This window comes from Bombyx mandarina, chromosome 24 (genome assembly GCF_030267445.1).
Source record: "Bombyx mandarina strain Sakado chromosome 24, ASM3026744v2".
In the NCBI taxonomy this organism is placed as follows: Eukaryota; Metazoa; Arthropoda; class Insecta; order Lepidoptera; family Bombycidae; genus Bombyx; species Bombyx mandarina.
Genome location: NC_143230.1, coordinates 2,119,624 through 2,145,022, shown reverse-complemented (window position 1 = coordinate 2,145,022; position 25,399 = coordinate 2,119,624). Strand labels below are relative to the sequence as shown.

General features: G+C 38.5%; 2 protein-coding genes across 3 annotated transcripts in view; both read left to right on the top strand.

Annotated features, from left to right (window-relative positions):
• Positions 1-9,801, top strand: part of ghi (ghiberti) — a 26,162-nt gene extending 16,361 nt beyond the window's left edge. The window contains exon 3 of the transcript XR_016325323.1: positions 8,243-9,801. The gene's annotated coding sequence lies outside the window, so the exon portion shown is untranslated. The remainder of the gene's footprint in view (positions 1-8,242) is intronic.
• The window catches only part of LOC114248331 (igLON family member 5), a 27,356-nt gene extending 1,957 nt beyond the window's left edge, over positions 1-25,399 (top strand). For both annotated transcript variants that reach the window (XM_028181550.2, XM_089738015.1), the window contains exons 2-13: positions 5,242-5,394; positions 10,093-10,250; positions 16,382-16,439; positions 16,706-16,827; positions 17,890-18,031; positions 18,579-18,723; positions 20,034-20,164; positions 20,759-20,863; positions 21,641-21,763; positions 22,943-23,024; positions 23,663-23,715; positions 24,524-25,399. In XM_028181550.2, the coding sequence (XP_028037351.2) occupies positions 5,253-5,394; positions 10,093-10,250; positions 16,382-16,439; positions 16,706-16,827; positions 17,890-18,031; positions 18,579-18,723; positions 20,034-20,164; positions 20,759-20,863; positions 21,641-21,763; positions 22,943-23,024; positions 23,663-23,715; positions 24,524-24,726 (1,464 nt within the window). In that variant the 5' untranslated portion in view covers positions 5,242-5,252 and the 3' untranslated portion in view covers positions 24,727-25,399. The remainder of the gene's footprint in view (positions 1-5,241; positions 5,395-10,092; positions 10,251-16,381; positions 16,440-16,705; positions 16,828-17,889; positions 18,032-18,578; positions 18,724-20,033; positions 20,165-20,758; positions 20,864-21,640; positions 21,764-22,942; positions 23,025-23,662; positions 23,716-24,523) is intronic.

Here is a 25,399-nt window from a genome sequence, read left to right as displayed (position 1 = left end):
ATATTGTAAATAAAACACAATTTACGAATATTGTAATTGTTTGGCCAATGTTTGCAACAAGGCACCAACTATTGTAACAAACATCACCTATTCTTGGACAGGGAATGCATAGAGTAGTTTTGTTATTTTATAATGTTATTTTTGTTTGTAGATTTCCTAGTCCTAGCCCCTTGTCGCTGTGCACAATGGATATATATTGTCGCGAAAGAAAGAGAAGAAATATAGAACCCTTATAAAAATTCTAGAATTGTTCAATGGTGGTGGCAAATCAATGCAAAAAAGTATTAAAAAAATTTTATATGTATGTGTAAATATTTTAAGCGTATATGCTGAAAAGGATTTGTTTTCTGGGGGAAACGAACACAGCCATAAAATAAGCCTAAATTAAACTGATTATAGAAAAATTCATTGATATAAGATTACATTATATTTGTAAAAAAGAAACCGCTCATATAAAAATGACTTCTAAAAGACAGCTTTATAACAAACTGAATCTGTTTAAAGGTAATTAAACCTACATTATTGTTTTAATTACTTCTGTATAAAGAATACGTGGAAAACATGTTTCGTGTTTCCTTTCATATTTTTTTTACTTTATTCAATTTTATTTTTTATCACCTATTTGTTGTAATAGCGGCAATGTAAAATATTATCTACTACTTTTTTCAATCGGTCAAAAATAGTTGCGACCATACAAAACAAACCTAAAACAAATATGTATTACTGGTGGTAGGACCTCTTGTTTACTGGTGGTAGGACCTCTTGTTTACTGGTGGTAGGACCTCTTGTTTACTGGTGGTAGGACCTCTTGTTTACTGGTGGTAGGACCTCTTGTTTACTGGTGGTAGGACCTCTTGTTTACTGGTGGTAGGACCTCTTGTCTTACTGGTGGTAGGACCTCTTGTTTACTGGTGGTAGGACCTCTTGTTTACTGGTGGTAGGACCTCTTCTTTACTGGTGGTAGGACCTCTTGTTTACTGGTGGTAGGACCTCTTGTTTACTGGTGGTAGGACCTCTTGTTTACTGGTGGTAGGACCTCTTGTTTACTGGTGGTAGGACCTCTTGTTTACTGGTGGTAGGACCTCTTGTTTACTGGTGGTAGGACCTCTTGTTTACTGGTGGTAGGACCTCTTGTTTACTGGTGGTAGGACCTCTTGTGAGTCCGCACGGGTAGGTACCACCGCCCTGCCTATTTCTGCCGTGAAGCAGTAATGCGTTTCGGTTTGAAGGCTGGGGCAGCCGTTGTAACTATACTGAGACCTTACAACTTATATCTCAAGGTGGGTGGCGCATTTACGTTGTAGATGTCTATGGGCTCCAGTAACCACTTAACAACAGGTGGGCTGTGAGCTCGTCCACCCATCTAAGCAATAAAAAAAAAATAAAAAAAAAAAATGTATATTCTGCAACTCTATGTCTTTCAATACTTACTGTGTTCTGAGCATTGAAATGTAATACCAAGAACTACATCTAGTTCCACAATACAATAAGCACGAAATTTTAAACAAATATTTTTAACCTTATAAATTAGGCTTTAAGTATCATTTTAGAATAAATATTTTTGTACTGATGACTTTTTATGTTCAAGTGACATTTTAAATTTATTCCATAATATTCTTTTTCTGACGAAAGGACCTAAATACATATATTTTGCAATGGTAATTAAACTTTATGTTTAAGTATTAAGGTTTATAATAAACTGAAGTCGTTAACATTATTAAACTTTTTTCTAAGAAATGAAGATGTTTTCGTGTCTGCAAACGTGGCCACTGGAGCGTCTTATTTTTGTTCCTGATCCTTAATCTAGTACTATTATTGATCGAAGGGTTTTTTATTGCACATTCGGATAGATGAGCTCACAGCTCACCTGCTGTTAAGTGGTTACCGGAGCCCATAGACATCTACAACGTAAATGCAGCCACCCATCTTGATATATGAGATCTAAGGTCTCAGTATAGTTTACAACGGCTGCCCCACCCTTCAAACCGAAACGCATTACTGCTTCATGGCAGAAATATGCAAGGTGGTACCTACCCGTGCGGACTCACAAGACGTCCTACCACCAGTAAAAAGTCTATAATACCACCAGTATAAATTCCATAGTCAGTCAGCGGTGCTATTTATATAAATTATGGAATCAGCTTCAAACTCGTGCATTGTCATAATTTCCGATGATTACTTATGTGTACCTATATTTTTTTAAAACAACATTATATATCGTAACCGCCAAACCGTGAATCCTTTGCTTTTTTCAATGTACGGAACAGTGAATCATAGACAATTACGTGCAAAAAAAGTCGGACATGGAATTGTTTTATTTAGCTCGTTCTAGATTCCTTTGCGTCGCTTATGTTGTATGTAATATTAGTTTGGTGTTAAATTGCCACTGGAGTCCATATAGATATCGTAATGTATATACCGCCATTCACCATGAGATTTGAAGTCTCCGTCTCAATAGTAATTATGGATTAGGCATTTTTTTGCGGGCTTGAGTTTAGTTACACGTTAAAGTTGTTCCTTTATCGTGGAAGTAATTCTTGAGCATGCTTTAAGTACGTATTTCATTAGAACAATTGGTACCTGTCTGCGGGATTCGAACACCGTCACTGTCGCATCGCTAGATACAAGTACACCACGCGTATTTATCCATTTGACGCCTTCAGCTCTAATACTAGGACTTAGGACTTAGGACTAGGACAGGCTTAGGGACCCCGGTAACCGTACGCGTCGAACTCGACAAAGAGGTCGACGTGCAACCTAAGCCATGCATCAGCCCGCTGAGTTTCTCACCGGATCTTCTTAGCGGGTCGCGATTCCGATCCCATAGTAGATTCATTCGCGAAGCAGTTGCTCTTGAGTTGTTAGGTCTCCTTCGGAGGCGCTCGGGCAGCTGTTAGCAAATCCCACACATCCTGGCTGAGCCCTTGCTCGCCCACCTGTCCTGGTGAAACTGGAAAGGCCTCCGGGCCACCAGTAATCCTTCAAACATAAAAAAAAATATCCATTAGGACAGCGGCTCTTAAACTTTGCATTCAGCGACGTACCAACACACTTAACAAATTCATTACACCCGTTATAGTGTAGGTAGCAATAGGTCCAGCTAATATATTAAACGTCATTGATCTATTAAACGCAGTTGTATAGTTAAAATCTAACATTTACCCCAAAGATACAATTCTTCCAGGTCATCTTAGATAAATATATCGTATTTATAAATCTGGCGACACGCTTGACGGGGGCTCACGACATCCTTGATTTGACTCTTTGATTCTCAACACAACAGCGTTCTCTAGAATTGCCGTCTCGTTACAAAAACATAAATTAAACAAGCAAACAGTCGGTATGTACTAACTGACAAATACACCGAAATACATTTAATTAAAAAGGGTTGACTCATCACGGCTTCCGCTCGCTAATAACAATAATGTAGTAAGCGACGCATCTGTCGTTAATTCGTGCACTAAGCTCTTAAGATAAGATAAGAAGGGTCGTCGGACCGAAACGGGCCTCGGGGCGTACCCTAGCCCGGGCATGGGCTCCCTGCTCTTGAGGCAGGATGAAGTTGATGTAGGAGGGGTTTGAGGAAGTGTCCAGATGCGTCCTGTGGACCGAGTGGTAAACAGTCGACGTCGCCCTAAAAACGTCATTACGGATCCTCCCGATCCATTAATAGCGCTTTTAAGTACCTCAAGCACCGGTTACCGTCCTCGCCGGACCCGTCGCTTGCAACGAAGGGCTCGACGAGTAAATTAACCCACACAGTCCACTGAGTTTCTCGTCGGATCTTCTCAGTGGGTCGCGTTTCCGATCCGGTGGTAAATTCTGCGAAGCACTACCCTAGCTAGGGCAGTTGTTAGTAAGTTCTCTCAGGCTCACCCCCGTTAGCTCGTTCATCAATCGATACGAAGACAAAAAAACCCGATAAAGCTACTGGTAACTAGGAAAAAAATTTAAGTCCAGATCTATTAACTAAATCTCAGTAGCCTCATTTCGTGATATACAGAGCGGCTATGACGTAGCTTTGCCTCTGCTGGAATCAGGCACTGGACTTCCCAAAGTTCCTAGTTCTGATCCATCCAGACCATCGGTACATCCAAGTTGGTGACCGCCCGCGTATTTCTTTCCCCAGTTAAAATCCGTCAGTAGTGGTTCTGGGTAGATGCTCTCCCCCTTCCACATGCAAACGAAGTAGTTTAATAAATGCTAGAAAAATAAATGTGGGGCATGTTAAGATCTTCCAGACGTATGGAAACGATACAAATATATATATCCGATCTTCGTGTCATATTGTATTCTTTATCATATGCGAAATGCACTAATGGATTTTTGTATGATGATTTAGTTCCGTTTTGTGTATTTTATTGTTTATAATAAGTTTTTGTAAATTTCAAGTCATTGATTTCGATTATTTTTGTTCACTATCTAATGAAAATTTGTTTCTTTTTGTTTACCTCACTTTAATATACTGCTAGTATCCAAAATAAACAAATCATTTTAGCGCTCCACGTTCGTATGAAAAATTTAAAGAGAAACCGCGGTACAAACTTAGCGCGTTTATAATTTTTGTTGGAATAAACATTGCATATCGCTTTTAAAAATCTATCATGTCGTAAACTATGATAATATAATTAAAATGGGGTGCATCTAATTTGCATTTATATCTGTTGAAATGGTTTTAAACATAATAATAACGCAAAACGCAAATAAGTTTTACTACTGGATTATACTGGTTAGTACTGGTTCGAGGGTTTTTTTTATTGCTTAGATGGGTGGACGAGCTCACAGCCCACCTGGTGTTAAATGGTTAATGGACCCCATACACATCTACAACGTAAATGCTGCCACCCGCCTTGAGTTATGAGTTCTAAGGTCTCAGTATAGTTACGGCTGCCCCACCCTTCAAACCGAAACGCATTACTGCTTCACGACAGAGTGGAACTCGTTGAGTTTCTCGCCGGATCTTCTCAGTGGATCGTAGATGCAGTCCAGAAGCAGCTGCTGTTGAGCTGATGAGCATCCGCTCGGGCAGACCTTGGTACAAGTTTTCTGGTTGAGCCCGTGCTCTCGTAACAGTTTGGTAGAAACTAGAAAAGTTTTCAGTTTTTGACTAGCTGGTCTATCGTCCCCCAAAAACAATCAAGAGTAGTTTCATAATTCGAGCTAACTGCCTTAAGTTTGACTGCAGCATTTGCTAGGTTTGCTTTTATTACCAACGAAAACAAGAAAACCCTGTTATTTCAGTGCAACTTAAAATGTGGTCACTAAAGATATGCTGTTTAATACTAATGTGCACACACTTGCTGCAATGCGAGAGACAATTCAAAAGCGTACCGGTTACCGTGAAGAGTTATAAGGACGAAACCGTGTTGCTGCCCTGCTATCTGGACGAGTCTGGTAAGTAATCATGCATGATGTACTAAGTATTCTTGATTAAAACATGTTTTGGGATTACAAACTGTATATACTAGTTGCTAAGGATTATATTCGTCGGGCAGCTAAAAGCTGGTAATATGTTCCGTCTAATGATCAAAGTTTTGAAGTCGTCGTGGCCTAAAGGATAATACGCCCGGTGTAACGAGCAGATGCAAATGTGCCGAAGTTCGAATCCAGCAGGCGGGTAACCGATTTTTGTAATGAAATGCGTTTTTGGCACATGTTCACGTACGACTTCCACGGTGAAGGAATAACATCGTGTATTCATATTCAAACCGGTGAAAATTATGATTTGCTGATGATCATGATGATCATGGCGTGTTCTAAGTTCACCGTGTATGGGTGGTGAAGGCGACCTGCATATTTCTGCCTCTAAGCGCTTTGACTATTAAGACAACCGTAACACAATTGAGGTTTCTACACCACGTCTAAAGGTATAAGAGACGCCAGCCACGCTATTACGCCTATGGGTTTCGGTAATGGTGGTTTAAAACCAGGGTCTCTTACCCACCTGCTATGCCAACAAAAAATGGTCAGTAATTAGCAAAGTTAGCATTCCAATGCTGTCAAAACATACCACCAGTAATTAGCTATCTGTTATTAGACGGTTACTGGTGGTAGGCCGAAATGCTGGGTACCACCACCCTGCCTATTTCACGAAGCAGTGACGTATACCGCTTTGAAGGGTGGTGCAGCCGTTGTACTACTGAGACTTAGAACTCATGTCTCCAGCTGGGGGGTGGAATTTCTGTTGTTGATGTCCGCGGGCTTGTTCACCCGTGTATGCAATAACAAAAATATTCTCCAAATATCCAACCCAGTTAAATAACATGAAAAACAAACATTATAAAATTCAGACAATAAATTTTCGGAACGTCTTCAATCTAATCTGACATTTCGATCAATCAGGCAACAAAGCATTGTTATTGTAATCAGAAAAGCTTAAATGTCACATTTGCATGACAATAAGCTCGATATTAAGTCGTGTTAAGCTCAAATTTTGAATCAGACAGACGAGAGCAGACGTCGTCAAAGTGAAAGCTACTTCATGTGTTTGTTTGTTTGTCGAGAAATGCTTGTTAATTTTTGAATTATTTATTGCCCTTGCGGGAATACGAGCATACGGCCTAACTGATGGTGAGTGATTACCGTCGTCCATGGACTTCAGCAATATCAGGGACAGAGCCAAGCCGCTGCCTACCGTTTTTTAATAATGTCCTCTCCAATTTAAACTAATTTCGAGCACAAAAATTAACACCAGCATGTGTTTGCTTTTCTCTTTGTGCTGTTAAAAACTGATTCAAGAAAATAATTAAAGAGAGAGAAAGAGAGAACCCACTGGGTCCTTTTTTTCTTTTTTTATGGCTTAGATGGGTGGACGAGCTCACAGCCCACCTGGTGTTAAGTGGTTACTGGAGCCCATAGACATCTACAACGCAAAAGCGCCACCCACCTTAAGATATAAGTTCTAAGGTCTCAAGTATAGTTACAACGGCTGCCCCACCCTTCAAACCGAAACGCATTACTGCTTCACAGCAGAAATAGGCGGGGCGGTGGTACCTACCCGTGCGGACTCACAAGAGGTCCTACCACCAGTAAAAAGTATCTTGACGGATATTCTCAGCGGATCGCTATTCCGACCCCATGGTAAGCACTCCTCTACTCTGCTACGGTAAATTTTGATAGAAAATTCTCTCAGATTGAGCCCGTGAGCTCACCTCAGACCCAGTGAATCCTCAAAAAACCTCACTCAGCCCACCTCACTCTGTTTACAACTCCTACATTTAATACTAACTAGATGATGACCGGTTTTTTTTTATATCGCCATCTTGTTGTGTCTTTAAAGCGGTTAGTTGCCCTCGATTAAGAAAAATTGTATTATTATTCGCCAATAGATATCGGGAAAAGTTGATTATTGAAAACATGAATAAAACAACATTTTCTGAAAATAAATCGTAGCTAGATCGATTTATCTTATTATTACAAGAATTGCTCGTTTAAAGGTATAAGATACACGATAGAACTAGGTAGGATCATGGCATATACCTACCAGTGCGAGCCTAATCAATACTTTCCATTTAGAACGTTGTAGAAATAATATACTTTATGTTGCGTATAGACAGTATTTTTTCCTAACAAATTTCATCTACTTTTCTCTATTTCTATATAATATGTTACCATTGTCGCTATAGCATTGTTAAAATCAGTCCTATTTTTAAAATTCAGTCTATTAAAATAGGCCACTCAAAAATTAAACAAACAATAGCAACATAATTTAAGTTTCCAAACATTAATTCACATTAATTCAACAATGCTTTTTAACAAAAAAAAAAACCCTTAGGCCAAAATTGACCTAACGCATTAAAACTATAAATTATCTGTGGTAATAAACAATGTTGCGAGTTATAATAAATGGCTTCCCATGCCTTCGAACAAATAGTACCATTTGGTTGCCAGTTTATTATAATTATAATAATGATTTTTCATCATTATTTTGATTAGGAAACTTGTTGATATAGGCCTTATTTAGAGTGTTAGTTTATTTTGAGTATTCGACCATTTGACGCGAGAGCGCTTCCTATAATTATTGACCCGTCATCCAATGATAACATAATATCATATTAATCGGGTATTGGTTAAGAACCCGGTTATGTAGGTTAGGAAGCAAATTATTTCATGATTATGATGGTGCGTATTAAGGCTTTTATATCCGCAAGAACAGTACGTGAAGAATCAAGGAGTTCATTTGTCATTTTAGAAATCATTATTTTATTACTGGTGGTAGGACCTCTTGAGTCCGCACGGGTAGGTACCACCACCCTGCCTATTTCTGCCGTGAAGCAGTAATGCGTTTCGGTTTGAAGGGTGGGGCAGCCGTTGTAACTATACTGAGACTTTAGAACTTACATCTCAAGGTGGGTGCCGCATTTACGTATAGATATCTATAGGCTCCAGTAACCACTTAACACCAGGTGGGCTGTGAGCTCGTCCACCCATCTAAGCCATAAAAAAAAACTTTTTTTTGATTATAAATTACTACTATAATTTACCTTACTGCTTACTACTTTAATGTTTCCATCCGTCAGTTGTTTTGATTTCATTTAAAAAAAAAAAAAACAGTTGTCATTTTTCTTTTTATTACGCTAGTTTCTTGGTCTCCTGTGAATCAGTCATTTTAATAATTGTCGAAAATCATAATTACGTATAAGCCAGCAGATATTCAAATTGTTGGATGCGTAATAACTTACCTCTTATCTTAATCAGGTATTATCTAAAATATTAGATCGACCTCGCGAACAAACAAACAATTGATCATTCAAATTTATTAGAAAAATAAATAAATAAAAACTTTTGACTAACAAACGCCCTAATAAATCATAAATTTCACAGTCTAACAAAAGCCAGATATCTTTGTATTAAGCACGTACGTTACGTCGGTTTTAATATAAAGATTCATCGCACTCCGTGACCATCGACAATATCCAGCGAAGTAAGATTTTTTAATGTGGTATCTTTTAGTATGAAGCTCATTAAGTCTTTTTTTCAAACTACAAGCTTAACATTACAACCAACGATTTCATTACATTGCTGATCATTGATAATATTACCTGATCCATTAACGGTATTTAGGTACCACAAGCACCGGTCACCGTCCTCGTCGAACCCGTCGCTTGCGACGAAGGGCTCAACGAGTAAATTAACCCACAGACACAGCCCACTGAGTTTCTGGCCGGATCTTCTCAGTGGGTCGCGTTTCCGATCCGGTGGTAGATTCTGCGAAGCACTGCTCTTGCTACGGTTGGTGTTAGCAACGTCGTCAGGTTTGAGCCCCGTGAGCTCACCCACATGTTAGGGTGAAGCTGAAATAGCCTGAAGATAATATTAAAAGTAAATCAAAATAAATCAATTAAAATTAAACTAAATTAAAAGTAAATAAAAAAAAAGCATTACCAGTTAGTTATAAGTGTATTCATTATGAAACACAAAATGCCACATCCAAATTCGAGCACACTTCAATACTAACGTTTGTGTAGCCAACGTTATACAGGAAGAGTGTCAATAGATCTATATAATATCTTTGTGTTCCAATTGTCGCTCTAGTGAGCGTCTGGAGTGGACCCCAAGTTATATGTGTTTTGTTATTGGCTTCACTCAATTCCTGTTTATGATTACGACTCATATTTTCGATGCTCTCTTGATAATTTTGAATGAATGGAAGATAATTCAAAGCGGCTACCCGTGTACGGTCGATGGGTGTCTAGTGAGCCCGTACTGGTATTTTTTTTATGATTGAGGAATTACTGGGGGTCCGAAGGCCTTTCCAGTTATACCAGGACAAGTGGAGTGGAGCGTTAAGATGTGAGTCAGGAATGGAGCGTTAAGATGTGAGTGAGAGGAAACGTTAAGAGAAGGAAAAGATAATGACAGAGAAAATTACAGAAAAGAAAGATGGCGAAGATGGTTGAATGAGCAAGGCGTAAAAGGTGTCAGTTCATTTTTAATTATTTTATTAAAGAAGATTTTAGAAAAGATGAATAATTGTGTAGTTAGCAGCGGAATAATTTTATTTTATGTGCCAAGATCCCAATTCTATATCAATAACCAGCAAATATGTACTATCAAATATACTTAGTATTGAACAAGTTAATTTATTCACAGATGTCAAACCAAGAGTACGTTGGTACAAAGACGGCACCCTGCTGGGAGACAGTAAGGACCCGGGCACGCTCCTACCTCCTCGAGTTCAAATGCATGCCAACTTCAGCATACAGATCAATGAAATCAGGGAATCGGACACCGCGGCCTATACGTGCGAGGTGAGAAAACTCCTAACGCCATCTCTGTTTTTATTATAGAACTACTTTAAAGTCACTACTGGTGCTGCCATCTGCCACTGGTTGGTGAACCACACGAATCACTACCATTAGTCGTCGGGCGTATTTATTGTTTTTTTTTACTGCCCTTGGAGGCGGATGGATCCAATGGATGGATGATGGTCATCGACGCTCATGGACTTCAGCAATGCCAGGGACAGAACCAAGCCGCTGCCTACCGTTAAGTACTCTCCGCAAGCCTCGTTTACATGGATGGACGAACTTACGTCCGACCTCATGTCAAGTGGGTACATAAGTCTATAGTACTCTACTTATATAGACATGAGTTCTAAGGTCTCAGTTTTTACAGTACAACGGGTGTCCCACCCTTCAAAACGAAACGCATTACTGCTGCTACCCGTGCGGCCCCACAATATGTCCTACCACCAGTAATTACGCAAATTATAATTTTGCGGGTTTGATTTTTATTACACGATGTTATTCCTTCACCGTGGAGGTCATCAGCGATCATTAGTTAAGTACGTAGGTATTTCATTAGAAGAATCGATACCCGCCTGCGGGATTCGAACACTAGCACATACACTATTGCTTGATGCGAGTGAACCGAGCGTCTTATCCCTTAGGCCATAATGATTAAAGGCCGGATAGGGATCACCTGCATGTTTCTGCAGCGAAGCATCCCTAGTTTCAGGGGTGACAGCAATTAAATATTATAGTTGAACATTCAACCTCATATCTTATGGTATTCACGTTGTGATATCTATCTACTCCGGTAATACTTGCCACCCAGAGGGCCGTGAGGTCATTAACCCAACTAGAGAACAAAAGTACCCTCTCAATACATGTCGCACTAAATATAAGACAAACAACGTTCTGTTGGTACAATTTAAGAAACGTACCAATTAATTTTATCGTAGCGCCTGTTGTCCATCTGAACAATCTTGTAATTCGTTGTTAATGTTGGGATGCGAGTCGATGAATGTGAGATATCGATGTCTTTTTTTTAAATAAATTAAATTAATAGCGGTTCTATTGAGATTATACATATATTGGATTATTCGAGGTTTTTCCGCGTCTATTTGTAGAGCTAGATGCGTATTGCTAACTTCTGTTCGGGACCGAGAAAATATTGAAGCCGACCATAATGATGAATTTGTGTACCTACATTTGTACACAGAACAAACGGTAGAGGGTAGAGATAAGAAGCACCCTCCCTGTGTACGAAAAAGTGTTCATCGAAAAGTGACAAAATTAGGGTGGCGCCACCGTAGCATGAGGTGTAATTTCAAAGATGGCGCGATAAGCTATTAGGTTAAATTTTTCGTATCAACACTTTTCACTCCGTTTACAACTGCTACCGTATGATACCACCACTTTGAGAAAGCGGCATGACATGAGAACCCTCTTGTCGTGGCCGCTGGAAACTACATACCCGATCCTGTAGACCGAATGGTAAACAGTCGACGTCGCGCAAAACACGTCATTACGGATCCTCCCGATCCATTAACGGTGCTTTTAGGTACCACAAGCACCGGTCACCGTCCTCGTTGAACCCGTCGCTTGCGACGAAGGGCTCGACAAGCGAATTAACCCACAGACACAGCCCACTGAATCTTCCGCCGGATCTTCTCAGTGGGTCGCGATTTTGTTCTGGTAGTAAATGCATTCGCGAAGCAGCTGTAATTGAATTGTTAGGTCTCTTTCGGAGACGTTCGGGCAGCTTCCACCCTTCCTGGCTCAGCATTTACTTACCCACGTGTCCTGGTGAAATACCTGTCAGCCACCAGTAATCCTTCCTTCATAAAAAAAACATGTATTATTCCTTAATTAATAAAATACTGTTGTACCTTAAATAAACAAACAAAAGGTCACTACCGGAAAGCCCAATGAGTTTCTCGCTGGATCTTCTCAGCGGGTCGCGTTTCCGATCCCGTGGTAGATTCTGCGAAGCATTGCTCTTACTAGGGCCAGTGCTAGAAACACTCCGGTTTGAGCCCCGTGAGCTCACCTACATGTTAGGGCGAAGCTGAAATAGCCTCTCAAGGCTATCAGCACAGGTAGGGAAAAAAAACTACGGGAACTTCGTGAACTTTAGGTCGAACGAATAAAACCGGTAGGGCTTTGTTGATGTAATTGACAGAGTCCACATAGTCCACAGTGCCTCTGTCGACACATACCCTTCACTAACCCGGAGGGATCGAGTTCGAGAGGCGGTCAATTATGCAATTAATCAATTTGAACCAAACTATTTTGTGTGACGGTACATACAAAAAAAATGGCGCCATAAAATGTTTTTTTTTTTGTTAGCGAATTATTTGACTCCGTGTGAACATTATTTTTGCCACTCTTAAATATTAAGTGTTTCATATATGTCTTTTACAGTAACGCACACAAAACATTAGGTAATGTTTCTTCTAGATATTATCATAGGTTATTTTTGTACGCACTGTCATGAGTGTTTTATGGTCTATGAGACAAATCTTCCACCGGGCGGATGTTTTGCTAAACCAATAGGCCAATTGTTCCGCCATTGTCGTTATCAACTCAGATTTGCTGGGCCTCTTTGTATTAGATGGTAGATATCGCTACATTCTATTCTCTTTGGTGTTTCATAGGCTGTTGGAAGTCTTGCTTGAGCGGTTACCAGACGTCTTCGTTGTTATCTATGTTTTTTAATTTTGAAATTTTTGGCAGGATAGTCATGTTTGACACTTTTTTTTAAATGTATCTTTAGGTTCAATCGTTATTGACAATGGTGTCTTATTAGCTATTTAGCAATTGTGAAAGGGCGTAAGCGTGAGAAATTTAAATAAAACCGCTGGACCGCTGGACCGCTGGTCCATGGATTCTCGGCTTTCTCGGAAAAGCCCACTAAAGTCTTTGTAAATTCCCATAACTTTACAAACACTTTGTTTTATTTGATCTCATCTCGTTTAATTCAATTTCATCCCAATATATTACAACTTCAAATAAATCAATTTAATTTTACTCCGATCCACGTCTAACGTACATTTATTGCCATATTATTATTGAAAAATAACCTTTTTTTCTTAAATTGAATGTATCTGACTATTGTTTTAATTTACTTCATCTTAAAATAATACATACTAAGATACATTCGGATTTTGGTAAATACTTCTCAATTAACGGGATTACAGTTGTAATCTAACGGGAGCGACACAATTGGTTGTCTTACCTACAAGCCAATTAGATCAAATTCTTATGTTTCAGTAATTAGTTAGTTATGTTGGACACCGGAAGGGCACTTTGGCGGCGATGGCTAATTAAAGGGCTCACCTTTCGTGCAATCGATATGTTAAAAATTCTTAGTGAAGTCTGTGTCTGATTTTTTAATTAACTCAGAATAATTTAGTCGGTCGGTTCTAGCTTATCTATACTTCTATACTAATATTATAAAGAGTAAAGATTTGTTTGTTTGTTTGTTTGTTTGTATTGAATAGGCTCCGAAACTACTGAACCGATTTGAAAAATTATTTCACTGTTTGGAAGCTACACTATTTCCGAGTGACATCGGCTATAATCTTTTTTGAAAAAAATTAGAGATCCTTACTAAAACTCCAATAATGTGACCCAAGCTGTAAAAAAAGCACCTAAATATACTTTACATCGCGTGCCCTGCGAAAATTATTGATGATAGAATAAAATAACTACGACTTGGTAGAACACATTATTATTTACAAAAAGTGTCGCGACAGCATATGTCGAACTATTTTAGTTATGCCACAATAAGTGATCTTTTATTTAAAAAAATAAAACAACGTCAAATATCGTTGAAATTTTTGTTAAAGACCCGAGCGGAGCCGGAGCGGGCCGCTAGTGTTATCTATTAACAAAATACTGTCGTTATTACAAGTGCTGCTTATATAGTTTTTTTTTCCTTGCCTATTTGCTGGCAGCTTAAGAGGTTATTCCAAACACGCCCGGACGGGTGGGTGAGCTCACGGGCTCAACCTGAGAGAATTTGCTAATACTAGTCCACCCATACATAGCATACCCACTTGATGTAATGTTTGTCTCGATACGAGAAGCAAAAAGTTGGTCTAGCTATTACTTTGAAAAAAAAAAAAAATGTTTTTTGTACGAATTCTTGTGAAATTTTTATCTTGATTTTTTTTATTCAGTCTAAAATAGCCTCACAGTTAAATAAGATAGCAATCGTGTCAAATGCTTGAATTATGGGTAGGTTTTTTTTTATTGCTTAGTTGGGTGGACGAACTCACAGCCCACCTGGTGTTAAGTGGTTACTGGAGCCCATAGACATCCACAACCTAAATGCACCACCCACCTTGAGATATAAGTTCTAAGGTCTCAAGTATAGGTACAATGGCTGCCCCACCCTTCAAACCGAAACGCATTACTGCTTCACGGCAGAAATAGGCAGGGTGGTGGTACCCACCCGTGCGGACTCACAAGAGGTCCTACCACCAGTAAATAATAGGTAGAATGTGAAAATTGAAAAATTTCTTCATATTTTGTTGATTCATAAAAACAGACAGTGAAACTCGCGTACAAACGCTAGTCTTGTACGCCAGGGCAGCTTTTAATTAGAAAAGTGGACGTGTCTCTTTGTTAATCGTATACCGATTGAGCTTAATTAAGCTCAAGGAAGAAAAAAGCATTACTCATAATTTGTTGAAGAAAGCCTTTAATTAAATTTTCGATTAAGCGGGTAGTTCGGCCGTCTTTGTAAATAAAAGGTATCGAATTCTTTTTTTAAGGAAATAAAATTTCAATATCGACTTAGGTCGTAATCCATCTTATCTCTAGTACATACTCAATTAAATTATAAAAAATCTGGAATCAACATTTATCTCGAGGCATTACGGTCGAATTTTGATCATTAAGCGAATACTAGTTACACCAATTACATTGTCAACCCTAGTTTTTTCTAATTTAATTTGTTATTTACTAGAGATACGTTACGATATAGAAATGTATATATGTAAATAATATGCAAGTTTTGCTTTATAATTTTGCTGAATAATAAATAAACAGTTATACATTTTTTTTTATTGCCTAGATGTGTGGACGAGCTCACAGCCCACCCGGTGTTAAGTGGTAACTGGAGTCCATATACATCTACAACGTTAATGCGCCACACACCTTGAGATAGAAGTTCTAAGGTCTCAGTATAGTTACAACGGCTGCCCCACCCTTCAAACCGAAACGCATTACTGCTTCACGGAAGAAATAGGCAAGGCGGTGGGTACCTATCCGTGCGGACTCACAAGAGGTCCTACCACCAGTAAGTACATTAGTTAAGATGTGGATAAGTTGTTGATAGAATTGAATTATTTGCGAATATTGTGTATAAGTTATCTTTGTTATACAAGCCTCCTATAAAGTTGTGTACTACCTACCTAAGTCGATTTTTAAATCTTACTTTTTAAATAAAATTACAAATTGTGTCTTCTCTTTTGTTATTGTTATTTAGAAGAGAAAAAAACATAGTCATATTAATCTTTAATTATTCGTAGCGCTAAATCTCGTTATTAGTGATTAAACGGACACATAAAAAACAGTTTAGAAAGAACCGGGGTATGAGGCTATTAAAAAACAAGTACAGTACCCGACGATAACTATCGCACATCGACTTTTGATAAGAGACGATCGGCTAAGCGTTACCTCTAACGAAGAAGATTGCGGTAGTGTGCGGTCCTAACAAGCAACGGATTTTTAGTCTTTTGTGCGACAGAGATGACGCTCTACAAAGCCGAAGTTGACCGAGTATCTCTTTCAAATGGTCGAAGGGCAACATTTATCGTCGGGTACTGTATTACTACTTGGATGCCTCTAAAATTATTTACGCGACTTGTTTCCGTTAATAGTTCTTATCAAATGATCGCAGAGGTTCCCAACGCCCAAGATTTGTCAGAATGTCTATATGCTTCTAGTATTCTTCTATACAGCTGCTCTAACGCTATTCGTAGGGGCTGAGTAGATTATCTTCCCAAATGTTGCGGTATGGTCCTATGCAGAAGTCTTTTCTTCCATTTTATCTCAAGCCTCAAGCATAGCTTCCGAGAACAACTCCTTTATGCTTTATATATGAAAGACATGCTCTTGACAAACAAAACGTGTTTTTGTAATAGGTAATCCGACCGGAGCCATGGGGTCCTATAAGGCAAACGCATTCCGTGGAAGTTCAGTGTAAGTACTAATTATTATCATCAGCTAATTAAAAAAACAGACGTACCACAGAAGTACCGTATAAAATTTCGAAGGTTGTTGTGTAATAATAAAAGTTTTAAGCTTGAATACGTGAGAGCTTTTAATCGAAGTATTGTTGGTATAAAATCAGTGCTTCCTTATTATCCCAAAATCCCAGATCACAAATATTGTGTATTTAAATCGCATTTTTGTTTCCTTTCTATCCCATTTATAAAATGTCTAAATTGCATTAATTTTTTTATCAGATCCTCCAACAGTAATGACCATACCGGACGATGGTTTTCTCGAGGTCAAGAAAGGAGAATTTGTGGATATAGGATGCGAAACAACCGGCTTTCCACCTCCTGTTGTGGAATGGAGAAAAGACGTGAGTTGATTTTTTTAATAGCCCGCAGACGTCCACTGCAGGAAACTCCTAAGGCTCGCCACAATAATCGGTCCTACGCAGTCAGCATCCCATGACCTTCAGCAAGTCGTCGGTGCATCTCGTGGGAGGCCTACCCACGCTGCGTATTTTTGACCACAGCGGCAATCTGTTTTACGAGCAATGTGCCCTGCTCATTGCCACTTCAAACTCTTGATCTGTCAAGCTTATTATGTTAAGTTACTTATATTAAGTTACTATGGTTCTTCTACGGATCTCCTCATGCCTGATTCGACTCGTAAGGAATATCCGAGTATATCTCACTCCATTGCTCTTTGAGTGAACATAATATCATGACAAAAAAACTTCTTCAGCTATTTGAATCGGGTAAACTTAATTGAAGTTCAATTAGAAATATCGAATTGTTGATATTAATCTATACTTTATTATTATTATTTTTTTAATATTATAATGCTGAAGAGTTAGTTTGTTTGAACGCGCTAATCTCAGGAAGTACTGGTCCGATTTGAAAAACTCTTTCAGTGTTAGAGAGCCCATTTATTGAGGAAGGCTATAGGCTATATAACATCACGCTAAGACCAATACAAGCGGAACACCAATAAATAATGTTTCAAAATCGGTTGTTTTTTTTCCTTTTGATAGCTTCCGCTGCGTGCGCTGCAGAAACGGTTAAAGTTTCGCTAAAATAATGTATGACAGAATTGTTCCCCTTTAAAAGATTTAAAAAAAAGTCCGGGACAGCACATGTCTGTATGTTAAGGTTGCCTCACTATAACGTTTTTTATGCTAACCAAATTTGTTCTAAAATAAAGCATTATTTGTGAACTATTTCCATGCGGACAAAGTCGCTGGCAAAAGCTAGTACCAAATAAAACGGATCTTTATTTACGAAGATAAATGTCGCATATTACCAGCTAAATAGCCTATCTCCTCAGGTACAAATAATGTAGAAAGATTAGCTATTAGGTATTAACCCCGAATTGATAATGTCGGTAAGCCTAACTCTAGTTTGGCCGCGTCTGAAGCGTTGCGTATCTCTTCAAGGGAGAAGTCATGGAAATTCTAGAGCATCGTTCTAGAATACGTTTCAAGGCGAGTCACCGCATGCAGGCCGGGGCTTACGAGTGCATCGCCAACAACGGGGTGGGGAGTTCAGTGGCGGCGTCAATCCGAGTCATCATTCAAGGTGAGGGACTGGAGGAGGATTGTAGTTTTAGTAATATAATCCGGTTTTCGTGGGTAGTTAACTATAAATTCTATAATTTCATGTCGGGTTTTTATTGACATTATATTATAATATCGACGTCGTCGTGGTCTAAAGGATAAGACGTCCGGTGCATTTGTATCGAGCGATGCACCGGTGTTCGAATCCCGCAGGCGGGTACCAATTTTTCTAATGAAATATGTACTTCAAAATTTTTCATGATTGACTTCCACGGTGAAGGAACAATACTGGTGGTAGGACCTCTTGTGAGTCCACGCGGGTAGGTACCACCACCCTGCCTATTTCTGCCGTGAAGCAGTAATGCGTTTCGGTTTGAAGGGTGGGGCAGCCGTTGTAACTATACTGAGACCTTAGAACTTGTATCTCAAGGTGGGTGGCGCATTTACGTTGTAGATGTCTATGGGCTCCAGTAACCACTTAAAACCAGGCGGGCTGTGAGCTCATCCACCCATCTAAGCAATAAAAAAAAGGATGTTGGATGTGTAACGGGTCGGGGTTCGTCCCGCAGACGCTCCCGTAGTGATCGCTCAGAGAACATTCGTGCACACGGCCCCAGGGCTCCGCGCGGCGCTCCTAGCCGACGTGCAGTTCGCAGTGCCGCCCGCCCGGACCGCCTGGTACCGGGACGGCCGACCCGTCAACACGGATGACAGGTATGACCAGTGATGAGCAAAGTGGACTTTACAGCGGGAACGCGAGCAGTCAAGTTGTGTGATTTGGTTTATTTTGTCTATTTATTTATTTATAACTTTATATACTAGACAGTATAAAGGCAGACTTAATGCCTGAAGCACTCTCTAACAGTCTACCTTAATGGAGTGCAGAGATGAACCTTGGTAGGTGTAGTGTGAAGGTGATATTACTTAAACATATGTGTATATATAACATACATAATATTTATAGATACAAATACTCGTGATTAAATAAATACATACCTATACATAAATATATACATATAAAAACACATACAAACAAATATTATCAATTAGATGACTCTGCTAACTCTCTGAGAAACAGTTCTCGAACCCGCGTCATAAACGCTTCACGTGTGGTGGCCGACCTTATTTTGATTTTATTCTAGTTTATTATTTATTACCTTATTTAGTGTTTCTTCTAGGTTTAAATGTGTTGTAATAACGGTGGTTTATTATTATTTTTTATATTTTTTATTGCCCTTGTAGGCAGACGAGCATAGGGCCTACCTGATGTTGAGTGGTTACCGTCGCCTAGGGACGTCAGCAATGCCGTGAGCAGAGCCAAGCCGCTGCTTACCGCTTAATACTCTCCACAAGCCTCGTTTGAAGAAGGACATGTCATAGCGCTCGGGAAACACCGTGGAGGGGAGCTCATTCCATAGCCGGATGGTACGTGGCAAAAAAGATCTCTGGAAACGTACTATCGATGAACGCAGCGGTTCTAGATAATATTAACTGTTTAATATCTGTGAAAGTGCACAAATGTGGGAAAATGAAACGAAGCCGCTGGACGTAACTTCTTGGGATCCTCCAAAAAGTCCACTGAAAGATCTCAGTAAATGACCATCATTTTACTAAGAATAAATTTCATCCCATATCATCTCATTTCATTTAATTTCGTCACAGTTGATTAATGTCTCAAATTAATCATCTTCATTTCATTTCACTCCATATTATCATTTTTTATAAAAATAAGAATACAAATTAAAATAAGACATGACTTAAAGGTAATGACTTAAAAGGACTTAGTTACCAGGTCATGAAATCCCTTAAAAAAATGATGGGCAAAGTACGGCCCGCGGGCCAACTCCAGCCCGCGGAAGTGTTTAATCCGGCCCGTCGAGAGTCCATTCGTCAAATAATCTAGTCAGCATTTTGGACAAAATTTGACAGCTCACGTTCCCGCCGAAAAGTCTGAACCACAGATTATACCATTGAAACGCGCGTACATCCCTAAATTCATGATTCATACAATTCCGTCATTTCAGAGTACTGTCGATAGCACAAGGCAGTACGTACCAGTTAATATTTAGATCAATCAGGACAACGGATCTCGGTAACTACACTTTCCGAGCTGAGAACAAACTGGGAATGGCTGATGTTTCATATAAATTGACAGGTAGCGTTATTTTATATCTATGATTTTGATGTCTTGATATTAATGATCTTGGCAAAATTCTCGTATTTACAAGGAAATGCTAAAAGTATTTGTTTCTTTTTTTAAATCCTAACTAAATTTTCCCTATGTTATATAAATAACTACTTTTTTTCAACCTTTCATTACATTAGGATACAAATTAAATAAAATGAGATGAAATGAAAAAAAAATACTTTAAAATAGTTAAAATTAAAAATTGATTTAAAATGAAATAAAAGTCAAAATTACATTGTATTTCTAAACCATTGCTTTTGGTACATACTTTTGTAATTAATGTTCTGTAAAGAGACTTCTACTCCGCCCTTCAGTGGCGTTATATGTAATGAAAAATAAATGTAGTGAGAAACTTATGTACTCCTGTGGAATTAATTATTCTGACTTTGCAGTCATCTTAAAAGATGATTCGAACAAACATAGAGAATTAAGATCAAGTTGTGAGTGAAAAAAAAACAACAAAAAAAAACCAAAGCATTTTGTAGGAGAATATAATGATTTCTGGCGTTACTACAAAATATGTTCAGTGTTGCCACTAAATGAAGAATGCACGTTTTTTAGGAGTACCGAACATAGCGTCTTTCAAGGTAGACCCGGCACTAAACAAGGCGTCTCCCACTGGCTTCACCCTGGTGTGGGAAGTGGACTCCTACTCTACTATTATAGGTAAGTGTTTTAATAGCATTATCCAACAGACTAGCTACATTTTGGATGGCTCCTGCAATTCAGACATTCAAGCTTGAACGAAAACCTGATAATGAAAAAACAAAAATGAAAGAAATATTATTATCTATACTAATATTATAAAGAGGAAAGATTTGTTTGTTTGTTTGTTTGTTTCGAATAGGCTCCGAAACTACTGGACCGATTTGAAAAATTCTTTTTCCATTAGAAGCCGACATTGTCCCTGATGAACATAGGCTACTTTTTTTAAAAAAAAATTTTTTTTTTTTTTTGGTTTTATGTGTGTTTTAATGTTTCCGAAGCGAAGCGAGGGCGGGTCGCTAGTTATGATATAATAACGTGTACCATTTTACCGTGTACCGGCTTACCATCCCATAAGAATTTGTCTCTTTGAAAATGATTAATTTTTAAAATATATTTTTTATTGTCTAGATGTGTGGACGAGCTCACTGCCCACCTGGTGTTCAGTGGTTACTGGAGCTCATAGACATTTACAACGTAAAAAGGTGGGTGGCGACTCACCTTGCGATATAAGTTCTAAGGTCCCAGTATAGTTACAACGGCTGCCCCGCCCTTCAAACCGAAACGTATTACTGCTTCACGGCAGAAATAGGCAGGGTGGTGGTACCTACCCGTGCGGACTCACAAAAGGTCCTACCATCAAGTATGAGATCTCGTTGAAGTAAGTGGATGCGGGTTGCACAAGGATATAGCGCTGTAGTCTGGGCGAACGTGGATGTCTTTATTAAAACATTGCAGAGTACTATCTCTGGATCCGTCAGTACTACGGTAGGCCGGCCACCGACGAACCTGATCCGCTGAACACCGACCCATCCGCCAGCATCTGGAGTAAGATCGTCGTGCCCGGCGATTCTAGTGAAGGTATTGTATGGTTTGTTGGCAACACACAAAATTTTGCACTAGTATCATTATGTTAATGAATTCAGATTTTTTAAAATTTAAAATGCAACTTCTTTATCTCATATAACTGTATCAAGCTCTACTCGGTGGCAAGTGATTACCAGTGCTCATAGACGGTAACAATCTCTACTAATATTATAAAAAGGAATTATTTGTTTGTTTGTTTGTTTGTATTGAATAGGCTCCGAAACTACTGAACCGATTTGAAAAATTTATTTCACTGTTTGGAAGCTACACTATTCCCGAGTGACATAGGCTATAATCTTTTTTGAAAAATATTAGGGATCCTTACTAAAACTCCAATAATGTAACCCAAAGAGTAAAAAATTACCTAAAATATTCTTTACATCGCGTGCTCTGCGAAAACTATTGATAATAGAATAAAATAATGTACTACGACTTTGTAGAACACATTATTATTTACAAAAAGTGTCGCCACAGCATGTGTCTGACTATTATAGTTATGCCATAATAAGTGTTCTTTTATTTAAAAAAATAAAACAACGTCAAATATCGTTTACAGGGAAGCTCTGACTCAATAAACTCAATGGTTTTTTTTTTTTATGTATGATCTTTTTACGAAAATTAGAAAAATAGTAATATAAAAAAATATAAAAAAATAGATAAATACAAACGGCCGTCTGGTGTAGAGGTAAGTGACATGGTCACAACACAAGGGGGTCGCGGGTTCGAATCCCGCCAAGGGAAGATATTTGTATGATAAATATAAATGTCTTTTCCAGGGTTATGGATGTATATTAAATATATGTATGTGTATAATAAAAATCTTACATTTATTTCCGTTATCTGATACCTGTAACAAAAGTTCTTTATGAACTTATCACGGGACCAGTTAACGTGGCGTGATTGTTAGTAAATATTTATTTATTATTATTTATTTAAAAATATTATTTAAATGAAAATAAAAGTTCATTCAAATAATAACATTCAAACTATCTTTATAATTTTCTATTTTCCCCACGTTTAACATTTTTATATTTGCACACTTTTTATTCAAGTGCGAACATGATTGAAATTTTATAATACCATTATTTATGTATTATGTCTCTGGAAAATAAATCATTTGAATCGAATTGAATTGAATTGAATATACCTCATTTCGCTCGCGTTCCCCTGCAGGACCTATTCATAACGCGGTATACGTTGTGAGGGGACTGACTCCTTCTACGGTTTACGAGGCCCTAGTTGCATCCAGAAACAGGTAAACAGACACGCAGATTTATTGTTCTAACTTGATCATATGGCGCTTAAACTTATCACTGATAGATCCATTAGTGATTGATGACATACAGAAAAAAAAAATATTTTTTTAGTTGTTGATTTTTTAATACGAACCTACCGCCAATTATAGATTTTTATTGGTTTGAAGGTTGGATGAACTCACGGGTCACTTGGTGTTAAGTGGTTACCGGAGCCCATGGACAGCTACAACGTAAATGCCGCCACCCACCTTGAGATATGAGTTCTAAGGTCTCAGTATAGTTACAAAGGCTGCCCCGCTCTTCAAATCGAAACGCATTACTGCTCCACGGTAGAAATAGGCGGGGTAGTCGTACCTACCCGTGCGGATTCGCAAGACGTCCCACCATCAATTAAATTTTCTATGATCTGTTGGGTAATGTAAGCAAATTTTTTAAGGATGATTAAGGTTCTTTTATTGGTATAGTAGACACACAAGCGTACGGCTCGCCTGATGGTGAGTGATTATCATCGCTCACGGAAGTTAGAAATGCCACCGCCAAGCCGATGTCTACTGATTTTTGTAACAACATATTTTAAGTAAAATGTCTTTTTAAGCTATTTTTTAGGTTATTAAGAAAATCTGGGTGTATATTCTAGGTTTGGTTGGAGTAAGCTGTCGGCTGTTTTGCATTTCGCCACCGAACCTGGAGGTAAAGTCCGTTAGATTTTTTTAAATTTATTTTAAACGATTTCAGTCGCAGTTAACACAAAATATGACGTTTACTATTTTATAAATGCACACAAGCCAATAACTAATCTTATTACTAATAACTCTTTACTTCCGAATTATAGGATTATTTTATAGCCGTTGAAATGTCGACCACATGAATAGCATTGGACAACAATAGCATTAGCGTTTAACGGGCTCTAGAAACTGTGTGTAACACAACACCAGTTTTTTTTTTATTGCTTAGATGTGTGGACGAGCTCACAGCCCACCTGATATTAAGTGGTTACTGGAGCCCATAGACATCTACAACGTAAATGCGCCACCCAATTCGAGATATAAGTTCTAAGGTCTCAGTATAGTTAAAACGGCTGCCCCACCCTTCGAACCGAAACGCATTACTGCTTCACGGCGGAAATAGGCGGGGTGGTGGTACCTATCCGCGCGGACTCACAAGAGATCCTATCACCAGTAATTACGCAAATTATAGTTTTGCGGGTTTGATTTTTATTACACGATGTTATTCCTTCACCGTGGAAGTCAATCGTGAACATTTGTTGAGTACGTATTTCATTAGAAAAATTGGTACCCGTCTGCGAGATTCGAACACCGGTGCATCGCTAGATACGAATGCACCGGACGTCTTATCCTTTAGGCCACGACGACTAAAAGTTGCACAAAATAACACTTTAACCCTGAATTTGTAGTAACAATTTCCAGACGTCATTATTTTTAATCCAGTCAACTGCGTTTCAGATGCGAAAACCAATAAATCTCGATTCTTTTTTCAGTTGGCAACACTCCCTCCGTTGTCGACTACAGCGACATCTCGCCGATATTAGAAGACATCGAAACGGAGCCACAGAACATCTCACAAGCTCAAATATTCGGAATTTACGATTTCGTTGATAATAATAATTGTAAGAGATCGTGTATCTCCCAAACTTTGTTCGTCACAGCGTTATTATTGTTGTATTTTAGATTGTTTGTGTAAATAAATATTTAAATAAATCTGTTCAGATTAAATTGTCTAATAAGTTTTTTTTTTGTTCTAAAAGTAAGTTTCCAATCCCGAAAAAAAAACTTTGGTAAGAACGTTAAAAATTACAATTTCAATAACTAAGGATCCGTCCTAGGTAGGTGGAAGAATGTCCATCGAAAAGAAATTAAATATGGTGGCGCCACCGTAGCCAAATATAGCGCCAAAAGTTATAAGATACCTAAAATTAAGTCGGCCACTTCGATCCATCTGCAATTGCTACATTCATTTACTCTGTGTGCTTCAGTAGCGCATACATCTAATACTTTTTTATTCATCTATACTAATATTATAAAGAGAAAAGATTAGTTTGTTTATTTGTTTGGAATAGGCTCCGAAAGTACTGGACCGATTTGAAAAATTCTTTTTCCATTAGAAGCCGACATTGTCCCTGATGAACATAGGCAACTTTTTTTTTTTTTTTTGGTTTGTTTCATGTGTGTTTTAATGTTTCCGAAGCGAAGCGAGAGCGGGTCGCTAGTCACTTATACAAATTGGACTGGACACGCGTCCCACTCATGTCAGTAAGGTTTGAAAGTGTATCAACACTTGTTTGTGAGACACTCATTCTTTGCTGTATTCAATGTAAATAATATAATATAGTTTCAATAAATTATTTAGATACGTA